Below are 15,918 nucleotides of genomic sequence, written 5' to 3' on the forward strand. Positions count from 1 at the left end.
CAACAATAAGTCTAATCAAGTATATTTATTTTCCTAATTAACTTGTTCAGATGTGGTATGTCACACCTCTGGAGTAAGTGGTACTTGAACCTCTTCCTTTTTGTTCTAAGGGACCCTGCCACTGTGCTAAAAGAACTCTCTAGTTTGGAGGACAGTGTTCATCTTTCGGGTATGTCAGCATTGACTTTTCTCAGAGTTACGAATCTACTCCTTATGTTTCCAATACAGCTCACTGCCAGCAAGAGTAATGCAACAAGCCACAGGTGGGATTCTCACCACGGTGGCTGCCTTGCTAAAAAGCCAAAGGCAAATGTAGGAGAAGCAGATGCATCAGGAAGCCCAGGAGCAGCAGTAAGCTGCCATGGAGGCTGAAAAGCACTGAGAGTCCACAGCTGCAGGGTCCCTCAAGATTTGTCACTGGTACAGAAGGGCAGCATATTTCATCCTTGAAGCTACTATCTCAGAATAAGGCAGAATGAGGCACAGTGTTAATGCAGGCTACTTGACACTGTGACTGAAATGTGCCAGCTGCTGGATCAGGATCTACAATATGTAGGAGTGGTAGTTGTTGGTGCAAGTGGGGTGGGGGTGGAGGTTGGGGTGGCACAACCTCTCCTGGTGACTGTGAAGGTGATAGCTGCATTGAATTCTGTTGACTATGTGCTTGTTGCACTCACAGGTTGCATCACAATGAAGCAATAAGAATGGTTTCTATTCCATTAATGTGCAGATGATCTGTAATCATCACTATCACTTTTTGTAGGTGTGTGTCAGGTACCCTGACAGCTGCCATGACCCCTGTATCCTGGTGCCCTCTCATATTCCTGCTGCATTTGAAGATCCAGAAGTCTAACAAGGCTGGTTACTGAATGGCAAGGCTACCACTGCAGCCATGGCTGATGGCACCATTTGTATAATCTCCTGAGTGTAGTGGAATACAGATACAATGCCACCCATCCTTCAACCAAGGCCATGATGGAGCAGACCATAGATTTGTTGAAGATGTGATCCCACTGTGTCTACCCATTTGAGCTCCATTGTAATATACTCCAGAGTGTGCCACATTATCCTTAAGTGCTGTGCTCTGCTGACGAACTGGGAGAATGGAAACAGTCTTCTAAGGAGAAAACTCACTTTGAGCATGACAAAGCTAAATTGCATTGGCTGCTATGAGCTAGGCAAGACTTAATTGACACCCAATTCCAGTTGATGTGAGCCGGTTGTAACAAACAATTTTGGACTGTAAAATAGTCGTTGGTCGCAAAGCAAGGTTTCATTTGTATTCTCGGGGCAAAATATAGCTTCTGTTTGTTTTGTTTCTGTTCATGTTTGTTGATTGTAAATAAAAGATTTCTGGCATTGTTTGAAAGCTTGCCTGATATGATGGTTGTACACTGAACTTAATAAGATGCTGGGCTACTTGGTCCTTGGGAACAAAATAGCGATGACCTAGAGAGGATGGTAAGATGGGATGTGGCTAAGGACAGGTAAGCTATGTGACCTAGTGATTAAACAGTGACTGAGAAAAGAAAATGACATTGAATGTGAGGAAATGTCAGCCATGCCACCTATGTGACATGAGCAACGTATTTATGGCTGATGTGCCACTCGTGGCCAAGGTTCCAAAATGGCACCAGTTTCAGGCATGCTGGTCTACTCTGAGGTGTCCATGAAGTGGTGAGCTCTTCCAGCTGCAGTGAGTAGGAGAATCAGACTAGCATTGGATAAGAGAAACACCATGGTTGGGGTGTTAAGGATAGTTGATGACTGAGTTTGGGATAAAAGTATGAATATACTCTATAGGTCTGGTGGAGAGAAATCCTCCATGAAACTGAATGAAATTGACGGTTAACTGAAGAGAAAATAAGATTCAGCCCAAAGAATTTCTTGATTTGATGATTAAGCATATACATGAGAAGAAGAAAATTGATGAGAATGAAAAGGCAAATGTTGCTTCAAATATAACTATGTGTCAATTCACTCTTCCCCAGTGACCAAGATTTTGAATTGGGAGTTTGAGAAATCTTAAGGGCTAATTTTTCCTACAAGTCCTTTAATTTAGCAAATGACTGAACATTATGTTTTAAATGATGTTTTACAGTTTTAAATTGGGATTATACAAGTTCTGAAAGAAGCTGTAGCTATTTAATTAGTGACTGCTTTAATCTATTGTTTTTAACCTTGTTTTCAGGAGATATAAGTAGAGTCTCCCCTCCATGCTGCATTGTTTGTGCTAAGTGCTGCTTTAGTTGTACATTATTTAAAATGGGAAATTTGCAGACCACACAAAAATTAGCCAGGTAGTTTGATAGTGAAGACATTGGCTCTGGTCTGCTGGATGATATCAGTAGCTTAGTTGAGTGGAAGAAAATTGGAGAATGAATTCAATCTGGAGAAGTATGTGGTAATACATTTATGGAAGACAAGCAAAGCTAGAGAATATACAATAAACTGGAGGATCTTTTAGAGGAAGTAAGAGATTTTGGAGTGCATGTCCACGGGTTTCTGAAAGAGGCAGATGAACAAGATATTAAAGAAGATATATAGGATGCTTTACTTCATTTGGCAAGGTATTGAACAAAAGCAGGGGTATAATTCTGGAAGTATGTAATCACTGATTAGGCTATAGCTGGAATTTTGAGTAAAGATCTCATCATCACATATGGGAAGAGTACCAAAGCTGTAAATACTGTGGAGAGATTTACGAGAATGTTGTCAGGTCCTGAAAATTGCAACTGTGAGAAAAGATTGTATAGGCTGGAGTTTTTTCCTTGAAACGAAGGAAGAAGAAGGGTGACTTAATTAAGGCGTGAAAAATAATGAGTTTCAATAGCATGTATCAGGAAGCCCTGTTTCTCTAGCAGATAGGTCAATTATCAGAAAACATGTCGTATGATGATGATAGCAGAATTACAGGCTTCATGGGAAAAAAAACGCTTTCACCCAGAGTGTGGTTTTGAGATGGAAACCCTCAAGTCATTTAGAAGGAAACATGAAGTTATACCTGATGTATTGTAGCCTGCAAGGCTACAGACTAGGAGTGCTGGAAACTAAGTTGAGAATTTGTGACAAATTTATTCAGCTTAATCAGACATGATGGGCTGAATAGTGTCTTTCTGTTCTGAAACATTCCTATGATTCTAACACAGCAGTGGAATTGAAACCCTTAAGAACATTACATTTCATCCTAAGGAAGGAATGAAAATGAAGAGCAAGTTGCAAGGGGCAAGTTTGCATACTTTCTAACAATAATAATCATGATTTGGAGGTGCCAGTGTTGCACTGAGGCGAACAAAGTCAAAAATCACACAAATCTAGATTATAGTCTAACAGGTTTATTTGGAAGCACTAGATTTTGGACCACTGCTCCTTCATCAGGTGGTTCTGGAGTATAAGATCATAAAATACAGAATTTATAGCAAAAGTTTACAGTGTGATGCAATTGAAATAATATATTGAAAATGACCTGGATTAGAGTCACAGAGTCATAGAGATGTATAAGCACAGAATCAGACCCTTCGGTCCAACTTGTTCATGCTGATCAGATATCCCAGTCTAATCTAGTCCCACTTGCCAGCACCCGGCCCATATCCCTCCAAACCCTTCCTATTCATATAACCATCCAAATGTCTCTTAAATGTTGCAATTGTACTACCCTCTACCACTTCCTCTGGCAGCTCATTCCATACACATATCACCCTCTGTGTGAAAAAGTTGCCCCTTAGGTCCCTTTTATATCTTTACCCCTCACACTAAATCTATGCCCTTTAGTTCTGGGCACCCCACGCCAGGGAAAAAATCTTGTCTATTTATCCTATCCATGCCCCTCATGATTTTATAAACCTCTATAAGGTCACCCCTTAGCCTCTGATGCTCCAGGAAAATAGCCCCAGCCGATTCAAACTCTCCCAAAAGCTCAAATCCCCTAACCCTTGCAAGATCTTCCTCAGGCAGCTGAGGAAATTTGGCATGATGGTGAATACCCTTGCCAACTTTTATAGGTGCGCCATCGAAAGCATTCTGTCTGAATGTATCACTACCTGGTATGGCAATTGTACCACTCAAGATCGGAGACAGTTACAGAGAGTGGTGAACTCGGCCTGGACAATCACAAAGGCCAACCTCCCATCTATAGAATCCATCTACTAGGCCTGCTGTCAAGAAACGGCCACCAGCATTCTCAAAAATTCATCCCACTCTGGCAATGTTTATCTACAACATCTACCATCGGGGAGGAGGTACAGAGGCTTAAACATACGCACCAGCTGGTTTCGAAATAGTTTCTACCCGACTGTTGTTAAAATACTGAATAGACTCACAAACTCTTAACATTTGCCTGTACCTGTGTTTTTGTTTTTGCCACTGTTTACCTATTATTTACTAATCTAGGCTACTTAACTCTGTGGTCTGTCTGTATTGCTCGTAAGGCAAAGCTTTTCATTGTACCTCGGTACAAGCGACAATAAATTCAATTCAATTCAAACATGACCTCCCAATTCCTGTACTCAATATTCTGACCCAATAAAGGAAAGCGTACCAAACGACTTCTTCGCTATCCTATCTACCTGCGACTCTACTTTCAAGGAGCTATGAATCGGTACTCTAAGGTCTCAGCAACACTCCCTAGGACCTTACCATTAAGTGTATAAGTCCTGCTTTGATTTGCTTTCCCAAAGTGCAGCACCTCACACTAATCAAAATTAAACTCCACCTGCTACTCCTCAGCCCATTGGCACATCTGATCAAGATCCTGTTGTAATCTGAGGTAACCTTCTTCTCTGTCCAACACACCTCCAATTTTGGTGTCATCTGCAAATTTACTAACTATACCCTTATGCTCACATCCAAATCATTTATATAAATGATGAAAAGCAGTGGACCCATCACCGATCCTTGTGGCGCTCCACTGGTCACAGGCCTCCAGTCTGAAAAACAACATTCCACCACCACTCTCTGTTTTCCACCCTTCGAGTCAGTTCTGTATTCAAATGGATAGTTCTCCCTGTATTCCATGAGATCCAACCTTGTGAACTAGTGTCCTATGGGGAACCTTGTCGGATGCCTTACTGAACTCCATATAGATCGCCTCCACCGCTCTGCCCTCATCAATCTTCCTTCTTACTTCTTCAAAAAACTCAATCAAGTTTTTTTTATGGGCGGCACGGTGGCTCAGTGGTTAGCACTGCTGCCTCACAGTGCCAGGGACCTGGGTTCAATTCCCATCGCGGGCGACTGTCTAGGTGGAGTTTGCACATTCTCTCCGTGTCTGCGTTGCTTTCCTCCCACAATCCAAAAATGTGCGGGTCAGGTGAATTGGCCATGCTAAATTGCCCATCGTGTTAGGTGCATTAGTCAGGGTAAATATAGGGTAGGGGAATGTGTGTGGGTGGGTTACTCTTCGGAGGGTTGGTGCGGACTTGTTGGGCCAAAGGACCTGTTCCATTCTGTAGGGAATCCAATCTAAAAAAGAGTTCATGAGAAATTATTTCCCAGGCACAAAGCCATGTTGACTGTCCCTAATCAGTCCTTGCCTTTCCAAATATATGTATATCATGTCCCTCAGGACTCCCCCCCCCCCCCCCAACAATTTGCCCACCACCGACGTCAGGCTCACTGGTCTATAGTTCCCTGGCTTGTCCTTACCACCTTTTTAAAATAGTGGCACCATGTTAGCCAACCTCCAGTCTTCCGGCACCTCATCTATGACTATTGATGATATAAATATCTCAGCAAGGGGCCCAGCAATCACTTCCCTAGCTTCCCACAGAGTTCTCGAGTACAGCTGATCAAGTCCCGGGGATTTATCCACTTTTATGCATTTCTCCCTAATTACCCTTTTGTCCTTAATGTACATGTAAAAATCCTTTGGATTTTCCTTAACACTATTTGCCAAAGCTATCTCATGTCCCCTTTTTGCTTTCCTGATTTCTCTTTTAAGTATACACCTACTGCCTTTATTCTCTTCTAAGGATTCACTCCATCTATCCTGTCTAGACCTGACATATGCTTCCTTCTTTTTCTTAACCAAACCCTCAATTTCTCTAGTCATCTAGCATTCCTGACACCTACCAGCCATTCCTTTCACCCTAACAGGAATAAACTGTCTCTGGACTCTTCGTATCTCATTTCTGAAGGTATCCCATTTTCCAGCCATCTCTTTATCTGCAAACATCTGCTACCAATCAGCTTTTGAAAGTTCTTGCCTAACACCATCAAAATTAGCCTTCCTCCAATTTAGAACTTCAACTTTTAGATCCATTCTATCCTTTTCCATCACTATTTTAGAACTATTAGAATTATGGTCACTAGCCCCAAAGTGCTTCCCTGCAAATACCTTAGTCACCTGCCCTGTCTTACTTCCCAAGTGTTGGTCAAGCTTTGCACCCTCTCTATTAGGTACATCCACATATTGAATCAGAAAATGTTCTTGTACACCCTTAACACTATGGCAGTCCCAGTCTATGTTTGGAAAGTTAAAATCCCCTACCATAACCACCCTATTATTCTTACAGATAACTGAGATATCCTTACAAATCTGTTTCTCAATTTCCCTCTGACTATTAGAGGGTCTATAATATAATCCCAATAAGGTGATCATCCCTTTCTTATTTCTCAATGCCACCCAAATAACATCCCTGGATGTATTTCAGGGAATATCCTCCCTCAGTACAGCTGTAATGCTATCCCTTATCAAAATGGCACTCCCCCTCCACTCTTGCCTCCCTTTCTGTCCTTCCTGTAGCATTTGTATCCTGGAACATTAAGTTGCCAGTTCTGTCCATCCTTGAATCACGTTTCTGTAATTGCTATGATATCCCAGTCCCATGTTCCTAACCATGCCGTGAGATCATCTGCCTGCCTTGTTAGGCCTCTTGAATTGAAATAAATGCAGTTTATCAGTCCTAACTTGTTCTCTGCTTTGTCCCCACCTGCATTGACTGTTTTACTCACTTCTCTTCTCGTCTGTACCATTCTCAGATTGATCTCTTTCCTCACTATCTCCCTGCACGCTTCCACCCCCTGTCCCCCCAACCACCTTACTAGTTTAAATCCTCCTAAGCAGCTCTGGCAAATCTCCCTGCCAGTATATTAGTCCCTTTCTAATTCAGGTGCAATCTGTCCTTCTTGTACAGGGCACTTCTACCCCAGGAGAGATTCCAATGATCCAAAAATGTGAATCCTTCTCCCATACACCAGCTCCTCAGCCATGCATTTATCTGCTCTATCCTCCTCTTCCTTTGCTCATTAGCGCTTGGCACCGGGAGTAATCCAGATATTACTACACTTGCGGACCTCCTTTTTAAATTCCTAACTCTCTGTAATCTCCCTTCAGAACCTCATCCTTTTCTATTCCTATGTTGTTGGTTCCAATGTGGACAATGACCTCCTGCTGGTTCCTCTCCCCCTTGAGATCATTCTACACCCTCTGAGACATCCTTGATCCTGTCACCAGGGAGGCAACACACCATTGTGATTTTTCGCTGCTGGCCACAGAAACAGCTGTCTGTGCCTCAGACTAGAGAGTCACCTAACACAATTGATCTCTTGGAACCCGATGTAACCCTCATTGCATTAGAGCCAGTCTCGATACTAGAAACTTGGCTGTTGTGCTACATTCCCCTGAGAATTCATCAGCCCTCTACGTTTTCCAAAACTGCATACTTGTTTGAAATGGGGATAGCCACAGAAGACTCCTGCACTATCTGCCTACCTCTCTTACCTTTCCTGGAATTAACCCATCTATGTGACTGTATCAGTGGCTTTTCTCCCTTCCTATAACTGCCATCCATCACACTCCTTTGCTCTTGTAAATTCCTCATTGCCTCTAACTGTCTCTCCAACCGGTCCATTCGATCTGATAGAATTTACAACCAATGGCATTTATTGCAGAAATAATCCTCAGTAACACATAAGGTCTCCCTAAACATATCACTCTACTAAGGGCTATTTTTGCTTCTTCCAATCTGTAGATGCAGAAAATAGCACCGAATTATTCCTCTACAAAACACTGCTCCAGGCTAACTTAATATTTATGGCTTATATTTTTAAATTTAATCAAGAGACATATCTCAATAAAACATATAATCAAGAAAGAACCCACTCTACTCACCGCGGTAGATTTACGGCAAGGCTATATTTAAAACTATTCACTTTTCTTTTCTGTACTGTGACCTCTCCCAAACAGGTTTCTCCAAAATCAGTTGTGAATTATACTGCTTGTTAATTTTCCTAGATGCACTCCGATGTCCAGCAAAACATGAATTCAACAGCAAAGGCAGTAACTGCGCAGGTTCATTGCTGTGAAGTTAGCAGTGTGGGTTTCTTTCTCTCGCTCTCTTTCTTTCTCTCTCTCTCTTCTGCATTGACCTGACCATGTGCTGCCTTTGTCTGTTCCTCTCCCTTTTAAAAGTGCTGTAGTTTTGACTTTTCTTTTCTCCAAAGTTCCAAAACAATGCATATAAAACAGTAGTTGCTGCTCCTGGAATTCAAAGAAATCACCTCCAACACCTAAAATACCTCAAAAAAGGAGCAGTCTATAACAGCCAGAAATTTTTCTTGTACTCCACCTTGGATTACCCAGAATCTTGGATTGTTTGTTCGGTTTCTCATCTTTTAGAATGACCATGTTGGCTTCAGTTCTTTCATATGTAAATCCCAGAACTGTTTTTAAAGTTACATTCTCAAGTGAACTTTAACAATAGGTACCATGTCAGTTCAGATAATGCATTGAAGGTGTGAGCTTAACATCTCTCTGTCTGTGTCCCAATGTTCAGACCAATTCTATTTCTAAAAAAGGGCTTTACAGTCTCTTAAATGGATTCATGCAATTTTTGAGCAAAATAAAATGTAATTCTGCAAATACAAAATCCCCCCATAAATTTATATGTGTGTTGTGTGTGTGCATGTGGGGTGTGTGTGTGGGTGGGAGGGGTGTGAATGCCTGTGAGAGAGTGTGTGTATGTGTATGTGTGTGTGTAAAGGGGTATACATCTGTGAGGGTGCGCGTGTGTGGATGAGAGTGTGGGGGGTACGTATGTGTGAGCGTGTGAGAGACAGCTTGTGTATGAGAGAGGGTCTGCGTGAGTGTATAGATCTGTGTGTGTGTGTTTGTGTGCATGTGTGTTAGAGAGTGTGTAGTGCAGTGGGGTCACCTGTAGTGTGACATGAACCCAAGGTTCCAATTGAGGCCATCCCCAAGGGTACCGAACTTGGTTATCAGCCTCTACTCGGCCACTTTGCATCGTCCATTATCCTTCCCATCTAACCGCTCCACCCTCTTCTCCGACGTACCACCTTCACCCCCACCTTCATTTACCTATCACATTCCCAGCTACCTTCTGCTCAGCACCAACCCCCTCCCATTTATCTTTCAGCTTCCTTGGGCCACAAGCCTCATTCCTGATGAAGGGCCTGTGCTTGAAATGTTGAATCTCCTGCTCCTCAGATGCTGCCTGACCAGCTGTGCTTTGCCAGCACCATACTCTTCAAGTCTGATCGCCAGCATCTGCAGTCCTCACTTTGTCCGAAATTATTGAGTGAGGTTTTGATCATTATCAGTATTGTCAAATACACCAAGGAGAGCACGAATGTTTCTATAACTCATTGCTTCAATCATCAGAGTGCCATCATTACTGGCAGCACAATAAATATATTACAGTAATATGTCACAGCCTTGTCTATTTTCACTCTGTAATGTATTAGTTTGCATAGACTCAGTAAACTTCTGTTCAGAGAGTGTTTTTCCTTTGAAGATAACATTAACTATTGAATTCAAAGCTATAACTTAAATATAGTAAAGGTAGTCTTGTAGATAAGTGGGACAATCCACATCTCTGGAACCGAATGTGGACAGGTGGTTGAGTACCAGCCTGTAAATCCTTCCAACAGGTTTGATAGCAAGCAAAAGCAGGAGGATTTCCTGTGTAGCCATATTGCAATAAGCCACTGAAAACCACTGCAGTTAGTACCAAGAACAATCACGGCATAATCCATTGGGAGTTCATGATCGCCAGCCCAATCTTAACATACGGCACTTGAAGAAGGAACAGGAATAGCTTCAGCTGGTTTAGTGGTTTAGGAAAATTTATTAGAGATATTTTGGACAGCCAACATTTCTATATTTGTGTGCATACATTCTATCCCCTTTAAAGAAACCATTTAAAGTACCATTGGGAGGTACTGTTAGTGAGTTAATCGTCCTTATAAAGTAGTATGTATCTTTAATATGAATGGGTTACTTCTAAGGGGTTCCAATCTGTGTCTCATCAAAGCATAATGAGATATTAGTTTGGAAAAAAAATTGAAATGTGAAATTATATAAAACCATTAATTATTTAATGGCGAACTTGGTGCTGCAGAATTAATTTATTCATTCCCTGTTTGCACCTCTGGAAGCCAATTTTCTGATAGGTTTGTCAGCACTCACTTTCAACAGAAGCACTGATAGGATATAAACTTTAAGGTGACAGATCAAAACCAAAAAATGTTTGGTTGTGCAAATTCCTTGCAATTCATCTTTACAAGGGGCTGCAAACATGACACTAATTCCCAATAGGTTACCAGTGTCTAGTCATAAAGATTTTTATTCTAGAAATGAAGATATATTTATTACGGTACAAATATTTTGATCCCAGTCAGAATCCCTATTTCCAACCCAGATTAGCCAATAACGTTGACCAGACAAATTAAAGCAAAATTCTGCAGTTGCTGATATTGGAAGTAAAAACAGAGTGCTGGAAAAACTCTGCAAGTTTGGCAGCATATGTGGTGAGAAAAACAGGATTAAGGGTTAATGAACAATTGCTCTTCGGAACTGGGGGATTTGGGATTAAAGTCCAAGTGATCGAAGATCTGAAGTGGAGGGGTAGCAGTCAATAGGAAGTTGGGGAGGCTTGGTTCCATTGTTTGATGTGAAATCTGGTGTCTGTGAAGGTTATGGTTCAGGGAGGGGGTGGCAGTTTTAAAGCTAGCCAGAAGTGAAAGCAAATTTTAAGGACTATAACTTTTTCTGGCTCCCTTTTCAGGTAAGTCAGTTAGAACCATCCAGCTCTAATTCAAAATTGGAGACGTGTTCAATGGGTAATTGCCATTGGAAATTTAATCTTCATGATTAGTTCGTTCAGAGTCAGTTATGCTGGGACTAATGCATAGTCCTAACATGCAACTCCAGTCTATGTTTCGGCATTGACCATCTTCCAGTCAGGTCTGGGTCAATAACTCCACAAATGTGGTGCACAACCACCTGATGAAGGACCAGTGCTCTGGAAGCTAGTGTTTCCAAACTATAACCCGGTTTTGTGTGATTTTCTTTTGTCCATCCTAGTCCAACACTGGCTCCTCCACATCTTTCCTACTGAGTTATAGGACCCAAGCCAGAAACATACTGTTGTTATGACTAAATTACTGTGAATTAAATGTCAGAAACCTCCAACCTCCATTGCTTTCAATGAACTAAAAAGAATCCTCAAACCTGCAATATTTCCAGTTATCATCACAAAAATGAAAAATAAATTGACTTTTGGACTTTTTAAAAGTGGAAGAAAGGGAAATCATCCTATAGTTGCTCACTTGACTGTAACAAACATAAAAATCAAAACGTGACCTCCAAAAATTCAAAAGTAGCACTCAGGAAAATCTTAAGAAGAGCTTTCAAAAACACTATATTGATCTCTGACAAAGAGTAATCATTGTTTACATTTGGGCAATGTGCATATCACTGGAATTCCATTGTACAAATACAGACATTATGCACTGTGTGGACCTACCTCTCACAATCAAGAACCTCTTCTGTTATGTGGTTAAGTGAGTCCCAACCAGAGTAGGCGAACAGCACAAAATATATTGCAAGGGATATCTTATCAGCATCATATGTAGAGCCTTGAAATGCAGAATCAAGGTTAGAATATTCTTCTGTAAGAAAGGAACAAGCAATAAATTTTGGGAGAACTTTTCACATTTTTCAATGCTGCAGAGAAACAACAGAAAGTCTCCATGCTGATGATCTAAAATTATATAAATTATATCTATAAATTAATTTGCTGCAAGAACTAGTTGTAATATTTACAAATTTGCTGTTGATACCATACAGTGTGGGAACGTAAGTTGTGAGGAAGATACAATAAGAGGTCTTCAAGAGAATTTGAATAGGCTCTGATTGAGCTAGAAAATGGGAGAGGAAAAAATGAATAAATGTGAAGTAATTCACTTAGACAGAAAAACAAAGACAGAGTATTTCTTAAAAGCTAAGATTTTGGGAAGTGTATGTGTCCAAAGGGAACTGGGAGTCCTTATTCATGAGTAATTAAAAATTAGCATACATGCAGCAAGTATTTATTTTCTTCATTCATGGGATATGGATTTTGAAAGCATTTGGTAGCATTTATTGCCCATCTGTAATTGCCCTGGAGAGGGTGATGGTGAGCTATCTTGAATCACTGCAGGTCACTAACTATTCTCTTAGGAAGTGAGTTCTGGGATTCTTATTCAGTGAAAATAAAGGAATAGTGATATTTTTGTTATTCATTTGTGGGATGTGGACTTCGGTGGCTGACTAGCATTTATTGCCAGTCTCTAGCTGCCTTTGAGAACATGGTAGTGAGTTGGTCATGATATAATTCCAAGGCAGGATGGTATGTGGATTGGAGGGGAAATTGTAGATTGTGGTGCTCCAATGCATCTGCTGCTGCCTAGTTCTTCTAGATTATAACGATCATGGGTTTGGAAGGTGTTGTCAGAGGATCCTTGGTGAGTTACTACAATTTGTCCTAAAGATGGTAATCACTACTGCTCCTGTGCTTTAGTGATCTAGAGTGTGAATGTTGAAGGGTGGGTGCCAACCAACAGGCTTCTTTATCTTGGATGACACCAAACCACTTGACTGTTGCTGCAATCGTCCAAGCAAGTGGACAGCATTCCATCCCACTCCTGACTTGTCCCTTGTATATTTTGATCAGGCATTGGGAAAACAGGAGGTGAGTTACTCATTGCACAATTCCTAGACTCTGACCTGCCATTGTATATATTTATATGGCTGATCAATTCAGTTTTTGATGAATGCTAATCCACAGGGATTGTGAGGGATTCAATAATAGTAATGCTATCAAATGTCAAGGGATGACGGTTAAGGTTTCTCTCGTTGGAGATGGTCATTTTCTTCTAGCACGGAAGTTACTTGTCACTTAACAGCCTAAATGTCCGGGTCTTGCTGCATATGGCCATGAACTGGTTCAGAATCTCAGCAGTAAAGAATGTTGCTGAACACTATATTATTTTCAGATTCAGCAGTGAGCACTTGGAATTCTGACCTTATGACAGAATTCAGGTCATTGATAAAGCAACTGAAAATAGTTGGGTCCAGGTGACTACCTTGAGGACCTCCTGCAATAAGGTCCTGAGGCAACAACTATAACCACCTTTCTTTGTGCTAGGTATGGAGTGTTTTGCACAGAACCTATTGATTCCAGTTTTGTTAGGATTTTTTGATGCCCTCCTTTGTCAGATATTACATTGATTTGACTCTCACTTCACCAGGTTAACTATTTTACTCTTTGCAGCAATGTAATGAGCTTGTTATGCCAGTTTGGAGGGTATTTGTGGGTCTGGAGTTACAGGAGGACAAATTAGTTATGGAGAACAGATTCCTTCCTTAATGAACATCAGTGAATCAAATAGATTTCTATGACAATCCTTCTATTTGAGGATGCTGTCTACTCAGGTAAATCAAGAAATGTTTCAGTCCACAAAGATTGATAGATTTTAAAATCTCAATAGCAACTAATATTCCATCAATTATGGTTTTATGATACCATAAAACTAAATTTTAATTTCAGATTTATTAACCAAATTCAGCAGTTGATGGAATTTAAGCCCATATCTTTACAACATTACTCCATAACATTAACATTGTTACTCGCCTCCCCTCAACTATAAATTAGTCAAACACTTCAGATTCAGAAAAACTAGATTGATTGCATGATGATTTCCTAAATATCCTGCTAATACATCTTAATAACAGATTTGCATTTTCTCTATGATGGATATTAAACAATGCCCAGAAACATTTCATAACATTTCATAAAGTGTTGCAAATAAAATAATCTACAAGTTACTTCAGTTGCACAAAGCCCTGATTAGAACACATCCCTGGCACGGAGAGACTTTCTGGGCACCACATCTTAAGAGGAATAGATATACAGTTGGTTCTGATATAACATGATAATCCTGTTCATGTGCGATCTCGCATTACAAGAAAATTTACAGTACCCGCGTTATTTAAGCTGATGGGGCTGGAATTGTGTTATAGTCATTACAAGTAAGGAAAATAAAATTCATGTTCTACAAATAATGGCCTAAATTCTTCAGTTGTGTTAAAGCCAATTCGCGTTGAAGAAACACGTGTTATGACAGAATCGACTGTATTAGTCAGGGGATGTACAGCATAACCATATCAGAATGATATCTTGGACTCCGCTGCACAAACTATTGTCATACTCCATGGAACTCAGAAAGTTAAAGACTGATTTAATTACAATATTCCTTGAATAGGGTGGATGTAATCATGGTTGGTGAGTCTACAACAATGAGGCATAGTCTAAAAATTGGAGACAGACCTTTCAGGACCAAAACTGTCAATTGTCCTTTGATCTGAGGATGTTGACAAGTCTTGTAAATCAGAAAATACTTCAACACACAAAAACGGTAATTTCTGCAAATGGCAATTGATGTTCTATTTATTAGTTATTTTAATGTAAGGTTGTTGAGATTTTTGTTCACCAGATTATTGAGGGATATGGAACAAAAGCAGGTTTATGGAATTGGATCACAGATCAGTCATGATTTAACTGAATGATGGAACAATCCTGTGGGGCAAAATGACCTACTCTTCTTTACTTGACTTTACTCAAATCGACACCCTATCAAAAAGACAGTGCTCCCAACTGCACAGAATTCCTTCAGTATGAACCATCAGGGTGTGTTTTCGTCATGTTCAAATCCCACGTTCAAAAGAACACTCAATGGTCTGACAAAGTTGCAAGTGCTACCAACTGATCCATGGCTCACGAAGTACAATTTCACAATTTGTAAGTGACACTAAGTTGAGCATATAGTTAACATCGAGGACTAATACATTAAAACATTAAATGTGTATAAGATGTGCATATTTGACAAAACAATCCAGGTGAAACCTTCTCTGAACTACTTCAATTGAACTATTATGTTTCCTTAAAGCAGGATCCCAAATTGCTCACAGGACTCCAGATGAGGTCTCACCAACACATTGTACAGGTGCAGTAAGACTTCCCTCCTTTTATGCTCCCAATCCCTTGAAATAAGGACCAACATTTCATGAGCCTTGTTGATTACATGCTGCACCTTTGTGCTGGCTTTCTTAGTTTCTTAAGGAAGTGATGGTTGCAGGTGCAATTACAATGTTTAAAAGACATTTGAAGAGATACACGAATAGGAAAGGTTTGGAGGGATACGGGCCAGGAGCAGGCAGGTGGCACTAGCTTATGTTCGGCATGGACTCGTTGGATTGAAGGGTCTGTTTCCATATTATATCATTCTATGACTCTACTCCTAATCCCTTCACATTGTAGCTTTCTGCGGTTTCTCTCTATTTAAATATAATCCTGTTCTTTTGTTCTCCCTTTCAAAATGAACATTTTCCTACATTATCTTCCATTTGCAAACATTTTTCCACTCACTTAACCTATCAATATCTTTCTGTACACTATTAGCATCTGTCTCGCAACTTGCTTTCCACCTATTTGTGTGTCAACTGCAAATTTTGCTACAGTATATTCACTTCCTTCCTCCAAACCATTAATACATATTGTAAACAGTTGTGAATCTTGCACTGATCTCTATGGAATTCTAGTAGTTACCGGTTGCCTGAAAAAAGAACCCCTTATCTCC

General features: G+C 40.5%; 1 protein-coding gene across 1 annotated transcript in view; it reads right to left on the minus strand.

Moving 5' to 3' along the window:
* The window catches only part of LOC122558545 (Y+L amino acid transporter 2-like), a 93,102-nt gene that overhangs the window by 48,858 nt on the left and 28,326 nt on the right, over positions 1-15,918 (minus strand). The window contains exon 3 of the mRNA XM_043707254.1: positions 11,766-11,910. Coding sequence (XP_043563189.1) covers positions 11,766-11,910 — 145 coding nt within the window. The remainder of the gene's footprint in view (positions 1-11,765; positions 11,911-15,918) is intronic.

This window comes from Chiloscyllium plagiosum, chromosome 17, assembly GCF_004010195.1.
Source record: "Chiloscyllium plagiosum isolate BGI_BamShark_2017 chromosome 17, ASM401019v2, whole genome shotgun sequence".
NCBI classification, from domain to species: domain Eukaryota; kingdom Metazoa; phylum Chordata; class Chondrichthyes; order Orectolobiformes; family Hemiscylliidae; genus Chiloscyllium; species Chiloscyllium plagiosum.